The sequence below is a fragment of the Tigriopus californicus genome, chromosome 8, assembly GCF_007210705.1.
Source record: "Tigriopus californicus strain San Diego chromosome 8, Tcal_SD_v2.1, whole genome shotgun sequence".
Lineage (NCBI taxonomy): Eukaryota > Metazoa > Arthropoda > Copepoda > Harpacticoida > Harpacticidae > Tigriopus > Tigriopus californicus.
The window spans coordinates 12,722,496-12,738,360 of record NC_081447.1 but is presented as its reverse complement, the minus strand read 5'-3'; the positions used below and the strand labels follow the sequence as shown (position 1 = coordinate 12,738,360).

At 42.3% G+C, this 15,865-nt stretch overlaps 5 protein-coding genes across 6 annotated transcripts; 2 read left to right on the top strand and 3 right to left on the bottom strand.

Annotated features, from left to right (window-relative positions):
* The first annotated feature begins 6 nt into the window (after positions 1-6).
* LOC131885594 (mitochondrial inner membrane protease ATP23 homolog) lies at positions 7-790 on the top strand. Its single transcript, XM_059233683.1, has one exon. The coding sequence runs from the start codon at positions 64-66 to the stop codon at positions 709-711; it is 648 nt and encodes a 215-aa protein (XP_059089666.1). The 5' UTR covers positions 7-63; the 3' UTR covers positions 712-790.
* LOC131885593 (calcium/manganese antiporter SLC30A10-like) lies at positions 709-4,084 on the bottom strand. Of its 2 annotated transcripts, none has more exons than XM_059233682.1 (7): positions 3,966-4,084; positions 3,412-3,583; positions 3,053-3,293; positions 2,835-2,984; positions 2,464-2,777; positions 1,459-1,694; positions 709-823 (listed from the first exon to the last, which is right to left on the bottom strand). In XM_059233682.1, exons 2-6 carry the CDS (start codon positions 3,574-3,576, stop codon positions 1,494-1,496), a joined length of 1,071 nt encoding a protein of 356 aa, XP_059089665.1. In that variant the 5' UTR covers positions 3,577-3,583; positions 3,966-4,084; the 3' UTR covers positions 709-823; positions 1,459-1,493. The 2 variants fall into 2 exon arrangements, with proteins under 2 accessions (XP_059089665.1, XP_059089664.1); XM_059233681.1 differs by having other exon boundaries at positions 3,412-3,805; positions 3,966-3,981.
* Positions 4,085-4,448: 364 nt separating this feature from the next.
* Positions 4,449-6,070, bottom strand: LOC131885592 (tubulin alpha-1D chain-like). Its single transcript, XM_059233680.1, has 2 exons — positions 5,734-6,070; positions 4,449-5,658 (listed from the first exon to the last, which is right to left on the bottom strand). Exons 1-2 carry the CDS (start codon positions 5,951-5,953, stop codon positions 4,538-4,540), a joined length of 1,341 nt encoding a protein of 446 aa, XP_059089663.1. The 5' UTR covers positions 5,954-6,070; the 3' UTR covers positions 4,449-4,537.
* Positions 6,071-10,616: 4,546 nt separating this feature from the next.
* Positions 10,617-11,989, top strand: LOC131885029 (uncharacterized). Its single transcript, XM_059232953.1, has 2 exons — positions 10,617-11,045; positions 11,116-11,989. The coding sequence occupies exons 1-2, from the start codon at positions 10,970-10,972 to the stop codon at positions 11,913-11,915; spliced, it is 876 nt and encodes a 291-aa protein (XP_059088936.1). The 5' UTR covers positions 10,617-10,969; the 3' UTR covers positions 11,916-11,989.
* A 1,255-nt stretch (positions 11,990-13,244) lies between these two features.
* LOC131884780 (protein transport protein Sec61 subunit beta-like) lies at positions 13,245-15,084 on the bottom strand. The gene is made up of 3 exons (XM_059232661.1): positions 14,925-15,084; positions 14,656-14,858; positions 13,245-13,587 (listed from the first exon to the last, which is right to left on the bottom strand). Exons 1-3 carry the CDS (start codon positions 14,925-14,927, stop codon positions 13,500-13,502), a joined length of 294 nt encoding a protein of 97 aa, XP_059088644.1. The 5' UTR covers positions 14,928-15,084; the 3' UTR covers positions 13,245-13,499.
* Between the last annotated feature and the right edge of the window lie 781 nt (positions 15,085-15,865).

Sequence of the window (15,865 nt, the reverse complement as noted above, 5' to 3'; positions counted from 1 at the left end):
AATGAGGCCTACCTCTTTGGCCACGAATAAATCCAATGTTGTGTAATGTAGTCCTTTTCATAAATGGATATGACGTCTCTCTCTCGAACATTTTCAATTCAGGACATGTCCCCGCTGGAACCGGGGAATTCGGGACCAATTCGAGCCTGTCAGACCCATATGATCCAGGCTCTGACCCAGAGTCCTCGTGTGCGATTCCTCGTCCATGCCCTCCAATTGGCCGGTTGTCCCTTGAGCGCTGCTCGACATTTGGCCGCTGAAACCTGTCCCCCTGGGCTGGCCGGTGGCTATGATCCTCTGACCCATCAGGTGGTGGTCTGCGCTAACGAGTGTACCACCCCTGAGCGCGTGGAAGCCATTCTGGCCCACGAGTTGATCCATCTGTACGACCATTGCGTTCGGGATCTCGATCTCATGCGCAATGAACACTTGGCGTGCACCGAGATCCGAGCGGCCAATTTAATTCACTGCCAATCATTGGATGACTATTTTACGACTCGAGATCGATGTGTCAAACAGAGGGCCGCGGGTTCGATCAGTGTTATTCGAGGAATGTCTCGGGCACGGGCCACGCCCTTGGTGGATCGTGTGTTTGACCAGTGCTCGAAAGACTTGGAACCTTTTGGACGAATTCCCTTTCACAGGGAGTGTGAAGCGCTGGCGTACTCGGATTTGAGGTTGCTTCACCGATGGCGGAAAATGATAAAGTGATCTTGTACTGTATATTTGTTCCAGTTGCATTGAATGGCGGAACATTGAACATTTAACTCAATATAAGAATTCATTCAGATTGCCCGTACGTGTTGTTCAGTCGTGGTTGTCGCTAGAAGTGAAGAGAAATAGCCAGGATAATGATAGAGCATTGTCAATCCATATTAACTGAAGGCAATTTTTTTTTTTTTTTAATGAAAACCAGTTATCATGGCTATAATATGGACCCTCATCAACGCAAAGGAAACCAAATGCCACAGTTGGAAACTTGATGCCATGGCTCTTTGTTCACTCGTGGTTGGAGAGCAAGATTCCAGTTACTAGTGAACAGACAGTCGATTTCACGGATCAACTTTGGCTTTTCATCATTTCAAGTAAATATCAAATATCATCAGCGCAAAAGAAAACTGTTTATTCAACAGACTTCAATCCCTTTTGCTTGAAGTTTTTATCGATTTCAAAATCAGCATGGTCAATACCTTTGAAGAGAGAGGTCGCCTTTTCATGCCCTCTCATTTAAAAGAGTCCAAAGTGTCTTGACTAAATCAATTATTTTCAATCCTTGATTCAAAAACTTCACGCAAAGGAAGTAAAGGCAATTGATAAATAGCTTTTGTCCCCAGATACTGTTGGGCTCTATCTCTCAAAGAGAAATGGTTAGTTTTGTATACCAATGGTACACGTTTATCAATGACCAGACTTGATTGATTGAGGTTAGATCAAGAACAGATGATGTAGTAGAAATACCTATTGCAGCCCTCTCCGCCAAGGGCTTACTTGGTTCATTTCACAAGTGGTTTATGACACTTCGGCCGGATTCGTCCTCTGCAAGTGGGCGCACAATCGAGCAGGCACAAATGCTCTGTGATCATTACCTCGGGGTCCTCGGGCGTGCCCGAGGCCATTTCGGGTTGAATGGTAAACTTCGAGATTCCTCGCTCCGTCAAATGGCTCTTAATATCTACGATGGCGTTATTGTAGCTCTGAAATATAAACGAGAAGAACTCACAGGGATAGGCTCAGAAGAAATCATACGCACTAGTGCTGGGGCGAGTACGGACTCGAGTTCGAGTGGGCTCGAGTCTTTTACTCGATTTTGGAGAAATTGACCGGACTTGAGTCTTTTCGTCAAGAAAAAAAATATTCATTTTTTCTCAGAATTTCGCAAGACAAGTCTAGTCCGAAAAAGTCAAAAGATCCGAGTCCGACTTTTGCCGGACTTGCCCCAGCATTAATATGCACTTAGTGTGCACTCCCAAATGAGTCAACTGTGTTCATAATTAATGATGATTTCATTCGCCATATTTCCCTGTCGCTGATCTTGAAAGCTTAGAAATTGCAAAATTACTATCAATGACCAAATCAGATTCAAGATGCCACTTGTCTAAGGAGAAACGAATATCATATTTTAAATGGTCGACATCTCGAATGACGGTTTTATTATATTGAATTGAATAAACTCCACTATTTTATGAATTCAACTCACAAGTATTGCGTCTACCGGTTGGCGATACATTTTTGAAAGGAAATGTCAACGTCTTCGAAAAACTACAATTCAACTCCATGGTTCGAGTTATATCCAGCATTTTATGAGAATCTGCTGAAAACAAATGACTCTCTGTGGGTCCTAGACAGTATCAGATGTTAACCATCAAGGTATAATTGCTGTATTGTTCAATTTCCTTCCTCCCTCCTAGATAGAGACACGGACACACACACACACACACTACAGAAGGTAGGGAGTGACGTTACCTCTTGATTTTGGAAAATGACGTGCATGGTCACGACGATATTGGTTGGAACCAAACACCAGATGTGCATGTCGTGAATGTTCAGAATGGCGGGAAAGTTGCGGAAGAGTTCGGCTCGCAACTCGTTCACGTCAATCTTGTCGGGAATGGTTTGGAGCAAGATCAATCCGGCTTCTTTGGCAATCGGATAACTAGAAACGAGAAGGGCGCCCAAGGACAGTAGACTGAGGCATGGATCGATATACTTGACTTTCTGATTGAGATTGTTCTCAAAAAAGAACACGCCTCCGGAGAGCAAGATCAAGATGACACAACCTGTTGAGAATGACCGATTAATACAATTTCCAGGGATTTCAAAGCACGACTGCTCACCCGCCAAGTCGCGGAAAATGTTGCGCGAGGGGACGTGAAAAATACCGCGAAATTTGCCGCTCGTCGAGTGATTCGCGTTTCGCTGACCGGATGTGAGTTGAATTCCGCCGGTTGAGCTCTCCATAATCTTGGATTGTTGGAAGGAATAGCCTGGGATCAGGAGCTTAAAAATGCGTGTTTGTTCAGACATTAGCGTACGACTTTTTTTCTAATCTTACCGCCAATCAAACAAAACACCACCATCCAAATCAAGAAATGGATCACTACGAGACTGAACACCGAGAATGACTGGTGCATGGCATCCAAGTGATCATTATGGAACAAGGTTTGGAGACATTCGATCCCAGTGAAGAAACTCAAAGATGCCAGGAACACGAGGCTCGAAAGGGATCCCACAACCTCTAAACGGGCCCAACCAAACGAGCTTCTCAAGTCCAGTCTTGGGCTCCGACCTTCCAGCTACGTAAAGAAGACATTAAAGACAGTGTTTGTCAACACAACAACACTATATATAGCCAAGTAATGTTTTGTCCCAAAGCGGTGGTCAATTTGTGATCAAAATGAACAAAATGGTTACCTTTAGTGCCACAATAGCCGAGGTCAGGGTCAGGAGGTTGTACAACGACTGGTTTGTGACTGCTTGGAGTGTGAGACAGTGCGAAAACTGGCCGATTACCAACTCACTAATGAGGAGTATTAGCGTCAAAAGGGCGCATATTATCAACTTCGAAGCGTCTTCCATCTTGGCACTAAGAAAAGAATGTGTTTGGGCTTCTGGGCGACAACAATACTATCATCCGCTCATGTTCGTCTCAAATGAGATAAAGTTGGACCGAGGGAATAGAAGATAAAACTACATGACACTTCTGGACCCCGAGTGAAATTGAAATGATCCTAATTGTTCATGTTGGGCAATACCCCCCCCTCACTACGGACAATAACGCACGATTGATGAGTGCTTTTTTTTGTCCCTGGAAACAAGCAATTTTGTATTGATTATTGGTCGAGCGGGAAACAAACACTTGCAAGACAACGTTACACTTAAATTGGACAAGAATATTTCAGACGAAGGATACCACAACCAAGTTGTTTACTTGCACGTATGTTCAACGCAGCAAGACGATTTCTCACCTAGCTTTCTGTAGCCTTACAGACAGTGTAGGCACAACGTGAAGCTAGTTTCTCGCCCCCTAGTAACTCTACAGTAGGCAAGTACGTTCACTTGTATAGAGACCCGGAGAAATGCTACTGCACTACATCCGAGAACGCAAGAAATATTTGAAGGGCGTCATTGTGTATTACTCCGAGCCAACGCAGGATGCTTCAACGTAATCAACGGAATAAGAAAGATCATGCAATGATCTTTTTACGTTAAGGGCCACGATATTACGAACACTTGTTCGCATTGCTCCGGGCCGAGATTAGCCATAAACTGGGGGTTTATCAGCAAGATGAATTTCATCTCGACAACAGCTGGCTAGAGGGCTTTATTTAGAACAGAGTTAGATCGCCAGTCTTTCCCTACTCCTCCCAGGTTAGACTGTTCCTTGTATAGAGCGGTCATTTTTTTTTGTTGGGAGGCGACGTAATCTTTGAAAAAATTCACGGTCCATATTAGTTCGAGCTGATAAAACCAGTCAAGCTTTATTGAAAGATACAGAATGGCAGAAGGCTGCTTGTTAGGAAAGAGAACACAAGCGTTATTAATATTCATCTTCGTTCTCGTCCTCTTGCGAATCCATGCCTACTTCCTCGTAGTCCTTCTCGAGGGCAGCCATGTCCTCACGGGCTTCGGAGAATTCGCCCTCCTCCATGCCCTCTCCCACGTACCAATGGACAAAGGCCCGCTTGGAGTACATCAAGTCAAACTTATGGTCCAATCTGGCCCAAGCCTCGGCGATGGCTGTGGTGTTGGAGAGCATGCACACGGCTCTCTGGACCTTGGCCAAATCGCTACCCGGCACAACGGTGGGTGGTTGGTAGTTGATGCCGACCTTGAAGCCTGTGGGGCACCAATCCACGAATTGGATGGACCGCTTGGTTTTGATCGTGGCAATGGCCGTATTGACGTCCTTGGGAACAACATCACCACGGTACAGAAGACAGCAAGCCATATATTTCCCGTGACGAGGATTGCACTTGACCATCTGATTGTTGGGCTCGAAGCAGGCATTGGTGATTTCAGATACGGACAGTTGCTCGTGGTAAGCCTTCTCAGCCGAGATGATTGGGGCGTAGGTCACCAAGGGGAAATGAATCCGTGGATAAGGCACCAAATTGGTCTGGAACTCGTTCAAATCCACATTAAGCGCTCCGTCGAATCGTAGGGAAGCCGTGATGGAAGATACGATCTGACCAATGATGCGGTTCAAGTTGGTGTAGCTGGGTCGTTCAATGTCCAAATTACGACGGCAGATATCGTAGATGGCCTCGTTGTCGACCATAAAGGCACAGTCGGAATGTTCCAACGTTGTATGGGTGGTCAGGATCGAGTTGTAAGGCTCCACCACAGCCGTGGCTACTTGAGGGGCAGGATAAATGGAGAATTCCAAATTGGATTTCTTGCCATAATCCACCGACAATCGCTCCATCAACAGCGAAGTGAATCCAGAGCCAGTTCCCCCACCAAAGGAGTGGAAGATCAGAAATCCTTGCAGACCCGTGCAGTTGTCGGCCAACTTGCGAATACGATCCAATACAATATCCACCATCTCCTTGCCAATGGTGTAATGACCGCGAGCATAATTGTTGGCCGCATCTTCTTTGCCAGAGATCATTTGCTCGGGATGGAACAATTGGCGGTAAGTTCCGGTTCGAACCTCGTCTGAAAGAAGAACATGCCCAAATGATCATTAGCCCAAGAACCTCACCAGTACAATTCCATAACTATCCCACATACCAACGACCGAGGGTTCGAGGTCAACGAAAACCGCTCTGGGCACGTGTTTGCCAGCACCGGTTTCGGCGAAAAAGGTCGAGAAGGAATCGTCCCCAGCAGCCTTGTCCGAAGGCATCTGACCGTCGGGTTGGATTCCATGCTCAAGACAGTAGAGCTCCCAGCAGGAATTGCCCATTTGGATGCCGGCTTGGCCCACATGGATGGAGATACATTCACGCATCTTGGGAGTTTGGGATTGGAGGTAATGAGAAAGATCAATAAACTGTGGAACACCGCGATCACGTCCTTTCAGGTGGAGGTCTCACGAGCGACTAACGGCTCCCGGGAAAATTGCCGCTTTTTTACAGGGCGCGCTCAAGAACCGTTGCGAGCGGAATATTCAGGGATGCCAAAATATGTATGGCCTGGAATCACCATGTCAGGTATCTAGTTCAAGGTTGTTCGGATTATCGTCATGAGGTATAAAAAGGTTTGAAAGAGTATTAAGCAGGATTGAATCGGCGAAAATTTGGCTCGAACGTTAGCTTAAAAGCCTTTAAACAACGGACAGTGGTGTCCAAGAATATATGGTCAGTCAAATTCGTGGCAGGCCTGCTATATGTGCTGCCTTCCAGCCAGCGATCTGAACAGCCTGATTAGACTTGAACAATGAACTTGAAAGCTAGGCATCGAATCCATGGCTAGGCACGTTTTTCACTATTCGTGGAAGACAGTCCAAGGGAGTTATCCCGGACTAGCCCGAACCAGAAAAAAAAAGATATTTCTTCGTGCGCTACCGGGGACGATGACTCATTCACACTTAATCTCCAGTTTCCGTTGACTGCCTCGGTCTTGGATTACTTTAGAGTTTTAGAGAGATTTTCGAGTGCCAGAAGGAACAGCTCGCTCACGTTTCCTATAGGTGTATGAAATGTGTTTTCGTATCAAAGAATCAAATCACAAGGTTGAATGTTAATCACGACCTATTCATTGCTGAACAGGGTTTCATGAGAACTACGGAATCTAAGCCTGACATTCTAGGTCAGAAATGATCGGTTTGATTGAAGCATAAAGCTCCCACTGAAATTCGAATCCACTATTTATCAAACTAGCAAACATATCCAAACAAATTGTCATATATTTTGAAGCTTCGAGCATGACAGAGTGACGAGCTTGACTTGTCATACGTGAGGTAAATTTTTCTGATCAAGCAGGTAGGTAAAGATGAAAAATAACACAAACGTTGGTCAACTTGTCTGAAGTCGCTCTAGAGCTTTATTGAGCGAAATATTTTGAAGACTACTGTTCGGAGCATTTGTCGTTCCTCAATAAAAGGAACGAATTACAGTTATAATTACTGTGATCAAAAATAGTATTTCGTTTCACAACCGTTACTTGAAAAACATATTTTATGGTTTTCACCCCATCAAGACCATACTTAAAAAAAAACAAGAGTGTTTTTGCTTCAAGCATTTCGCACGCGAAACATTTGTTGACTTTGTGTCAACATTTTTCAATAATGAGCATTGGCATTTAATCTTGTCATAATTGTTCAAAATGGAGTCAAGACAGGGACACTAAATGGGGTAATGATTCTTGAAGGTCTAAAACAATGTGGCAAAAGTCATGATGGAAAAACAGTACAGTAAAGATCGGATATAAGAGCAAATTGGGTATAAGAGCAGGCATGTGAATCCCCGAATCAAATTATACAGTAAAGTATAGTAAAGTAGCATCGGATATAAGAGCACAACATTTTGGGCCACATCGGATATAAGAGCACAATTGAAGGCAGGCAATTTTTTTTATTATTATTTCCCGCGCTCCACAATGAAGTTTTCGATGGAAACTGGTTAAGCCATTTTATAAAAGCAAGTTTTCTGCCGCTTTCTCATAAAAACAAACAATCATACATAATGGCGTCTGCCAAGACAACCACTTTTCCCATCAAGGAGAGGCAAAAGCTCCTTGTCGATTTTGACAAGCTGTCCAAGATAAGCCTGACTGAAGCTGCCACAAAGTTAGGAGTCAAACGTGCTTCCTTTGGAAAACTCTTAGTTTTTTTTTACAAACTTCATAGCCAGTATGTAATTCTGTGACAAATTACCTACGTAGTTGGTGCGTAAACATACAGCCAACACACTGCCCTCCTTGCATTTTGTTTCATTTTTCTCGATTTTTATGGTTGCATTTTGTTTGGACCATAAAACTGCATCAAATTATAGCTTAAAAATATGTTTTCTGTCATCAGTTTTGCCTCTGGAGCCGCGGAACTAGAACATCGGATATCAGAGCACTTCGGATATCAGAGCAGAAATTCACGGCCCCAAAGCTGCTCTTATATCCGATTTTTACTGTATAAGACATAGTCAAGCCAGTGAAATTTACTTCTTGGAAGCCTGTGCCTTAGGTCGTGGAAATGTGGAAGCTTTGGAAATTTGATGCATCATACTCAAGTCAAAGAAGGATTTTCCCTGCTTGACAATTGCACTATATGAGGTCTTCAGTCCAAAGGAATTTGATTGAGAAGATGCAAACAATAAAGTAGCAAATGCAGCAAGATTTAAAACCAAGAACACCCTCAGAGTAGTTGAGAGCAAGCACAATTTTCAATCCTGTTATTGTTCATGATATGTTAGATGGGAATAACACAAAATGGCAATTTCTGTTGAGCCTTAACTTTTCAGAGCTGTCCCGAGATAAACGAAAAATTGAAGGTCATTCTGGAAGCTGGAAAAGGAATGAGTAGCGAATAATTCTTTTAGTTTTTGGGTCGTTACAATTACACAATTTTAAAATGTATTGCAGTTCCATTTTTCGTTGCTCTAAAGGTAAAATCATATTTCCTAATCCAATTGGCCAAGAAGCCACAAGTCTTAAGAAAGAACAACATTTAAGCATCTTCTTTATCGAAAAGCCATCAAAATATTTGAGCAACCAAACGAATAACACCTTTTAACCTCTTTGTAACTTTCGTTACTTATCGTGGCTGAAAATTGCAACTTATAAACAAACTTATTTTAACACCTTTGCCAAAGGTCGAGCAAGTCCAAAGATGTTTCACTTGGAACGTTAAAGGAATGAGAGAGCTCTCATATTGGGAGAGGCTAAAAAAAATTGGGACTGTACAGTGTTCAGAGAAGCATGGTAAGGTATCTGATATCGTACGTCTTCAAGAGCATTCATGAGCTTTGTTCCAACCCAGGATTTAGGGTCAATTCTAGTGACCGTAGAGGCTTAAGGTCTGTTTTGAGAGCACCTTCAAGCCCTCGAGAATCCAGGCTAGTTAAAACAATGAAGTCCAAATCTCTTCTTTCTCGGGCTCCTTCATTGTTCAATTTGCTTCCCTCTGATATTCGTAGGGAAAACGTGGGCCTTATTGATACGGTAGCATCTTTCAAGCCAGACTTGGACAAGTTTTTGGCCAAAATCCCAGACCAAAGCCCAGTTTTTTAAAGCGCAGGAGTGATTCTTAGATCGAGAAAGGGTCGCACTACTACACTACATAATTTGGATCTTTTCTCGATCTAAGATTCACTCCCTGGCTATAAAAAAACTGGACTCTGGTCGTGCATTCAAGGGCGAACTAGATCCGCCAAATCTGTTTCGTTAGTGGATCAGATAAGATATTATATCAATGATAATTCTTCGTAAGTTTTTCATCTTGCAGTTCTGGGAATTCCATTCTCAGGAGCAGTAAGAAAGTCCTCAAAAAAGTTTAAATAACATCTAAAAAAAGAAAAAAATGAAGCAAGCAATTCTACCTTAAGATATCTATTAAATCAAAATGTATGATAGATCCAGTTCCGTTTTTTTCTTGAGAGAAATGATTGTGGCAAAATGCCTTTCATCCCATCTGTTTTTAGTGATGGTCTGGATTGTGTTCATGTCTACTATGTAAAAGACCCAGAACGAAAGAAAGAGGCTAAAGATCACATAGTTCTTCTAGTTTTGATGGCCACAAATTGAGGTACTACAAATTGCAACCCACTAGCGTAAATGAAGTCTGCAAGGAACTATTTTGCCCAAAATCATAACTTTCTCTCCCGACCCTTGGCCATTAAGGCCAACCATTTTTTCATCGTTACCTGTTGAAACCCAAATTTGTAACGCATGGATCAAGAGTCAGTCAAACTAATTTCCACAAAAACATTTTGCGATCAACCATGGATCAAACCCTGGATCAAACCACTTTTCAACGGCAAATGCGCTAAAGTGTTACTTTAAAGAAACTTCTTCGAAACGTCTGTGCCTTCTTCCTTAAGCTCCTTCATTGTTATAAGAGCCCTTCTTTGCAAGGTCACACAGCCCAAAGAAAACGGGAAGAGGCACGGTAGATTGCTACATAAACTGCTCTTGCCTTGCCTTGAAGGCAATTTCTTTTCCGGACATTATGTGACCCGGGGCATTAATGATGAATATAATTTTGATAGAATTAGCCAAAACAACACAAACGCACTATAATTCAATTTAAAGAAATTGGCCCAATCGGCCATTTATTTGGCACAGACTGAATTACAAAGCGCCCTCTGAAGTGCAGAACGTAAAACATATTTCGTGTAGCGTAAGGGGGCTGATCAAAAGCTAGGCTATTCTGTGAACTTAAAGTTGTCGGGAGACCAAGCATCATGTAAAGTGTAGGAATGACCAAATAGAAATAATTGTTTTTCTTTTATTTTGATAGTCTAAAGAAAAACCAAATCAAACGATTTTTCTAGAAAATTGATGAAGAAACATTTACATTTAGAAAAGCCCAAAAAATCACGTTGAGCCCAATGACCCTCGGCAAATGGTATGCCAATTGAAATATCCAGTGTTTTCACAAGCAAGGAAAGTAAAGTAGCATTTTATTTATAGTAACTAGCTGGTACTATATTCAACTAGAGTTTAAGCTATTTGTCTCCTTTTAAATGGATCCCTAGCCAATGCTTAACTTTGCTTTCGTGCGACAAATCATAGATAAATGCTTGGATGGAGTTGCAAATGGTGATGTGAGGTCGGTGTCTTGGTGAACGAAAAGAAAAGCGTTCAGAAGGGACTTAGTCTAATGAGTGGCTTAGCGCAGCGCAAGCCCAGAGCTTGGCGGGGTGACGGAGAACGGATCATCAGGTTCGGAACAGTGAACACTTTGACATATGAGCTAGCCCTATTACTGTTCGTTCTATAAAAGCAGCCCCAAAGATTTGAATGTTCAGCAGTCAAACTTTGTAACCCGTCCCCAAAACAAGTAATTGCGGAAGATTTTACCATAGCGGTCATGTCTATGGAATACGCCACGGGTGCGTTCTCGAGCATCAAGCTCCAAGACTATGTCGATTTTTCAATCAAAGCAGGTAAGGCTGACTGTTCTAGGGCATAACTTCATGATCTGTTTGCCTCAGAAAACTTCCCTTCCCCTTTCAGGATTTCCCAAAGAAGTCTCGAAGCAATTTCTGGGGCTAAAAGTCACAACCACTTTGGAACCTGTGAAGGGCAAGTCCAAAACCTGGAATATAGCGATTGAGTGTCGGGAGATGCCACAACTGGGATTCGAAGACATTTTTGAGGATGGCGTGGAAGTGGAACGAGACGTGGTGTACCTTGGTGGCAAAACTAAGATGCTCTACACTATGGTCGGAGACAACACATTCAAGGTCAAGTGCCAAAACGACATTTTGGGAACCTTGTTTATCGAAGAAGTCTTCACGCCGGAAGGAGTTTATGCCAAGCTCACTCATCCGGGTTCCAGTTCAACCTTGAATGAGTTTTTGTTTCGAGAGGGCAAACCAAAGGACATGAGTTGCACTCAAGGTCTCTACGCTCGCATAAAGGACCAAGAAGACGTGGACTTTGCAATCAAGGCCGGATTTCCCGAGGAAGTGGCCAAGACATTTCTGGGAGTGAAGATTATTACAGGAGTGGAAGAGGTCGGTGGCCATCCCATCAGGAGGCGCTACACCATTGAGTCCCCAGATATGCCCCAACTCAACTTCGAAGGAACGTACGAGGAAAATATTGAGCATGACTTGGATATGGCCTATTTTGGAGGCAAGACCAAGGCCTTAATTCAATCCACAGGGAGCAATAGGTTTGTCGCTAGATATAAAAACAATACCATTGGAACTCTCGTTATGGATGAGGTCTATGCTCCCAATGGTGTCTTTGTCAAGGTCATCCATAAGGACAGTGGAGCAACCCTGGACGAAATTTGGAAGCGCATCTAAATCAGCATGTCTAATTGCAATTAGAGCATTCTTCTTTTATCTTTAATGCAATACATGTGCAATGTACAACTAAACCAGTGACTTGCAAGTAAGATATTCATTTTTCGAAATATTCCTTATCAAACATGCCAAATCAATGATGTGTTGAGTTTCAAGTTGGAAGGTACTTAGGCCTTAGGTTCGATTCAAGGAGAGGTCGCCAATATGCCAAAACCGAAAAATAATGAACAAGCTGAGTGCGCACATTTTTTGAAAGGTTTTGCAAAAAATTGCTCGGAGAAAAAAAACAAATGTATTTGGTCAAACATATTCATCTGCTTTACTTTCGCAAGACAACAATGAAGCTCTAGTATGAGAAACATCACTCCAACGGACCAGTGAGATTTGTCGTAAAGTTGTCATAGGCTCACATAGAAGTACCTTACTGGGCTAGCCTTGACTAAGGTTTGCAAGGATGCTTTTTAAGTTGACCCACCTACGTAGAGGTGACCGTATTAAACCACTGAATCTGACCAGACCGTCCTCCAAACTCTGAACTCCCTTATGTGCTCAAATTGAGGGTTACAATAAAACAACTTAAACCTCAGTAGATAACGGGTGTCGGCAACTTTGGCATCATTGCCTTATGGTGCAATTGCTTAGGTTTTTCGAGAACACGTAAACAAACCAGTTCATGCATCAACAATCAATGGATAATTACACATTGTAGAGGTAAATAATTACAAAACCAGGTCTCGGTCCACGTACCTGTAGCTGAACAGTATTTCTCATCCCAAATAATGAGATATGAATTATAATCACATTGAAAAGTAAGCTAAGAGTATTTTTTCATATTATGAAAGAAATTTCTCGTCGATTTTTGAGCAAGTCATGCTCATCTACATTGGACTTATTTCAACGCTGTACTTCAACAATTACTTGGGCACAACCCCTCATTACGCTGGATCTTTCGTGCAACTCATTCGCAGGGACCACGGGTTCTATTCAACCACTGGAATATCTAATCTGCAAATATCTAAGGTTAAAAACAACCAAACAAGTATTTTCCCAATGGCTCCCTGACTAGACAAGTTTATATCTAGAGTCATTAACTTGATGTACGCCTGCAATCACGAAGCAGGCTTGGTGAAAGCGTAATGGGTTGAATGCCATAATTTCCGTAGTATTTTAATTAATAGGAAGCTTCCTCTGATGTGAATTCCTTGCTCAATCACTTTGCGCTTGAAAAAATAACTAAGTATCGTTGTGTCATCTGGTGGATAGCCATGAACTTTTCTATGCTCCAAGACAAAAAAGGTTTTTGAATTCGATAATGCAAATTGGTCGGAATATGGCTTAAGGGTATATTTATCGTAATGAACTGGGTGAGTTCCATAAAATTATAACAAAGATGTTGATGCTGATCACTTGTCGAGCAGCGGGTGCAAATAAGGACCCAATCGAACTCTCTTCCAACCGAAAAGAGGCGGATTGATTCAAAATGCTTTGGGATGAGTTTATTGAAGTGTGGGCGTGAAGAGTGTTCAATCCACTTGAATGCGGCTCCAAGTCACTGGAATGAGAACTCGACCTGGCGCTTCTTCTCTAAGCACGATTGTATTTGCCCCAAATGTGAAGCATAAACACGCACGCGATGAACAATAAAGACATAACGAGCACGGGTACGGGTCCACTGCAAAAGAAATAAGCCACTCAAAGTTAGTCAAGAATCGAAATCAATTGAAGATGTACTCGTCGCGTCGTCAACATATTGTATCCAGTAAAAGAAGTGTTGCTCCGTGAAACGATGTTACGACTTAGTTGATGACTAAATCTCGTATCAGATCCCACGAAAGTTACCACAAGTTTCAGTTATGATGAATTTACAAGAAATACATTTTGACATACTAGTTGACAAACCATTTCGGAAATGTTGGACATTTGACAAAGAGAACAAAATCCATTGTTTTCAAATGCATATCTAGGTCTCCAACAAGTTCAGCATCCTTTTTTTAAGGCAAGCATGCTGATTCAATTCAAAATGGAACCAAGGTTCCAAAGCGCCAATGCATCTTCGCAACATTTACAAATTTCTTCAAATCAACTAAAGCCTTGGAGTCTTGGTCAAAATTTCAAAGAGAATGTCTGATTTTATAACTACAGGAAGGCTCATTAATACAAATGGTGATGATAAAATGGAATATTGGTAATAATGGTAAATTTCAAACATTTCAGAAACCGTCAAATTATATGTCGAAATATATCTCGGGTACATCCACCTTTACTGGACTTAATTCAAAGATCTAATCAATACGTGAGGGTGAACGAGCTCAAACTTCAAGCAAATTGAAGAAAAAAAAGAACGCTGCTAAACTCGCAGTAAGAATGGCATGCCTCGAGACCAGCGCATCAAATGATGTCGATGATTACAGAAAAAACTAAACAACTATTGTGCATTTGGATCCATATTATCTCCATTCATAAACCGTGACTAGTACTTTGATGTTAAGAACTCTAAAAATACAACTGTAATACACAAAAAAGAAACAATTCGGTTACCAATTAATCGTCAATCAGAAATGACCGACCAAATCGACTCTAATTATGCCGAATCAAGAAGCTTTTACGTTAATATTTAACTTATACAAAGACAACTCACTCTCAAACACGAATTGGCCAAAACCCCTAAGAGCTCGACTTGAACATTTCAGTTCTCAAGCTGATCTTTTTTCCATATCTACTCATATTTACCGTTACTTACACTTTGACTCCGGGCGAATCGTCCGTGTAGAACCGCCACATTCCTCCGGAACTGGTGCCGCCAGCACGAGTGGTGGTGGTTGTGCGGGCTGAAGAGGCGGGCTTCCTCTGTTTGAGCGTACCTCCGCTTCCAGCCCGTGGTGATGCGGCCTTAGGTGACCGACTCCCACTGCCCACATTGGTGGCGCTACTCGCTGGTCCAGGCTATCCGAATTGCAAGAATAACATCATCAAACGTCTCTTCAGACACTTAAAAACGGTTGAACCTACCATGATGAGGTGACAAAATCAGGGGTTGAAGCGATATTCCAAGTTGAAAGTCACAGATCGAAAGATGCACTGACAGAGAAGTCCTGGTTTGGCTGTGAATCGGTGAGTGTTGTTGGAACTTTGCATCAGCAGCGTCGATTGCTTTTAGCTAGACGTCATCAACAATGTTGGACGGATCATTGTCAAACGGCTAGTCATTGGCTGACGCATGAGAAAGAGCCAATCGGAGGAGCGCTTACAAGGCAGGATGTGGAGGCAGAAGATCTTTTTCCGGAATGAGAAGGCCGGGAGTGAGGCAGAACTGACGGACACGCAACCTCGATTTCAATGCATTATAGCCATCCGAGCATACTTCTAGATAACTTGAATAATGTGGGACGAAACGTTTCTCGTGATGAGCGTTTTCATGACGAACAGAGAAATTGCTGGTGCAACAGTCAATCATACAATCGGTGGAGGTTATCGTTGCCTGAGAACTTTCATTCAAAATAACCCTTGAATAATAAAACTTTGGAAGTTAAGCGGGTATGCTATTCGTTAATTTGACCTATCAATCTGCCAACATCACAAATGGCATAACATGAAGGCGAACCTGAATACAATGACTGATTTTGATTTTAATTTACTATGAACTGAAAAGAATTTGTGGGAAAACTAAATGAAAAGACGTTGTGCCTTAAAATGACAAGCTAAAGACTACGAGATGAAGGTTTAGACGGATGGTTAGATAAAGAAGGAGGAAATTCAAATTTTGAAATTCGGAACTTGGATGCTGATCAATGACTATTGTTTATTGTTTGTTGCCACTCTGAACACAATTGACTTATGTATGTAAGAGTAATGGCTTAAGGAAATCAACTTGTAGGAAAAGTTGAAGAAGTAAAGGAAGGGAAACGGATAAAACGAAATAGGATAAAACATGGAGTAAATTGTAACTTCAC

Bases quoted from the DNA above. Each gene is read 5' to 3' on its own strand.
- LOC131884780 (XM_059232661.1), bottom strand. The intron at 13,588-14,655 runs GTAAGTAACGGT...TTTCTTTTGCAG, and splicing joins GATTCGCCCGGAGTCAAAGT to TGGACCCGTACCCGTGCTCG.
- LOC131885029 (XM_059232953.1), top strand. From the start codon at position 10,970: ATGTCTATGGAATACGCCACGGGTGCGTTCTCGAGCATCAAGCTCCAA. The intron at 11,046-11,115 runs GTAAGGCTGACT...TTCCCCTTTCAG, and splicing joins CGATTTTTCAATCAAAGCAG to GATTTCCCAAAGAAGTCTCG.
- LOC131885593 (XM_059233682.1), bottom strand. From the start codon at position 3,576: ATGGAAGACGCTTCGAAGTTGATAATATGCGCCCTTTTGACGCTAATA. The intron at 3,294-3,411 runs GTAACCATTTTG...TTCTTTACGTAG, and splicing joins CGGCTATTGTGGCACTAAAG to CTGGAAGGTCGGAGCCCAAG. The intron at 2,778-2,834 runs GTGAGCAGTCGT...CATTCTCAACAG, and splicing joins CATTTTCCGCGACTTGGCGG to GTTGTGTCATCTTGATCTTG.
- LOC131885592 (XM_059233680.1), bottom strand. From the start codon at position 5,953: ATGCGTGAATGTATCTCCATCCATGTGGGCCAAGCCGGCATCCAAATG. The intron at 5,659-5,733 runs GTATGTGGGATA...TTCTTCTTTCAG, and splicing joins CCTCGAACCCTCGGTCGTTG to ACGAGGTTCGAACCGGAACT.
- LOC131885594 (XM_059233683.1), top strand. From the start codon at position 64: ATGGATATGACGTCTCTCTCTCGAACATTTTCAATTCAGGACATGTCC.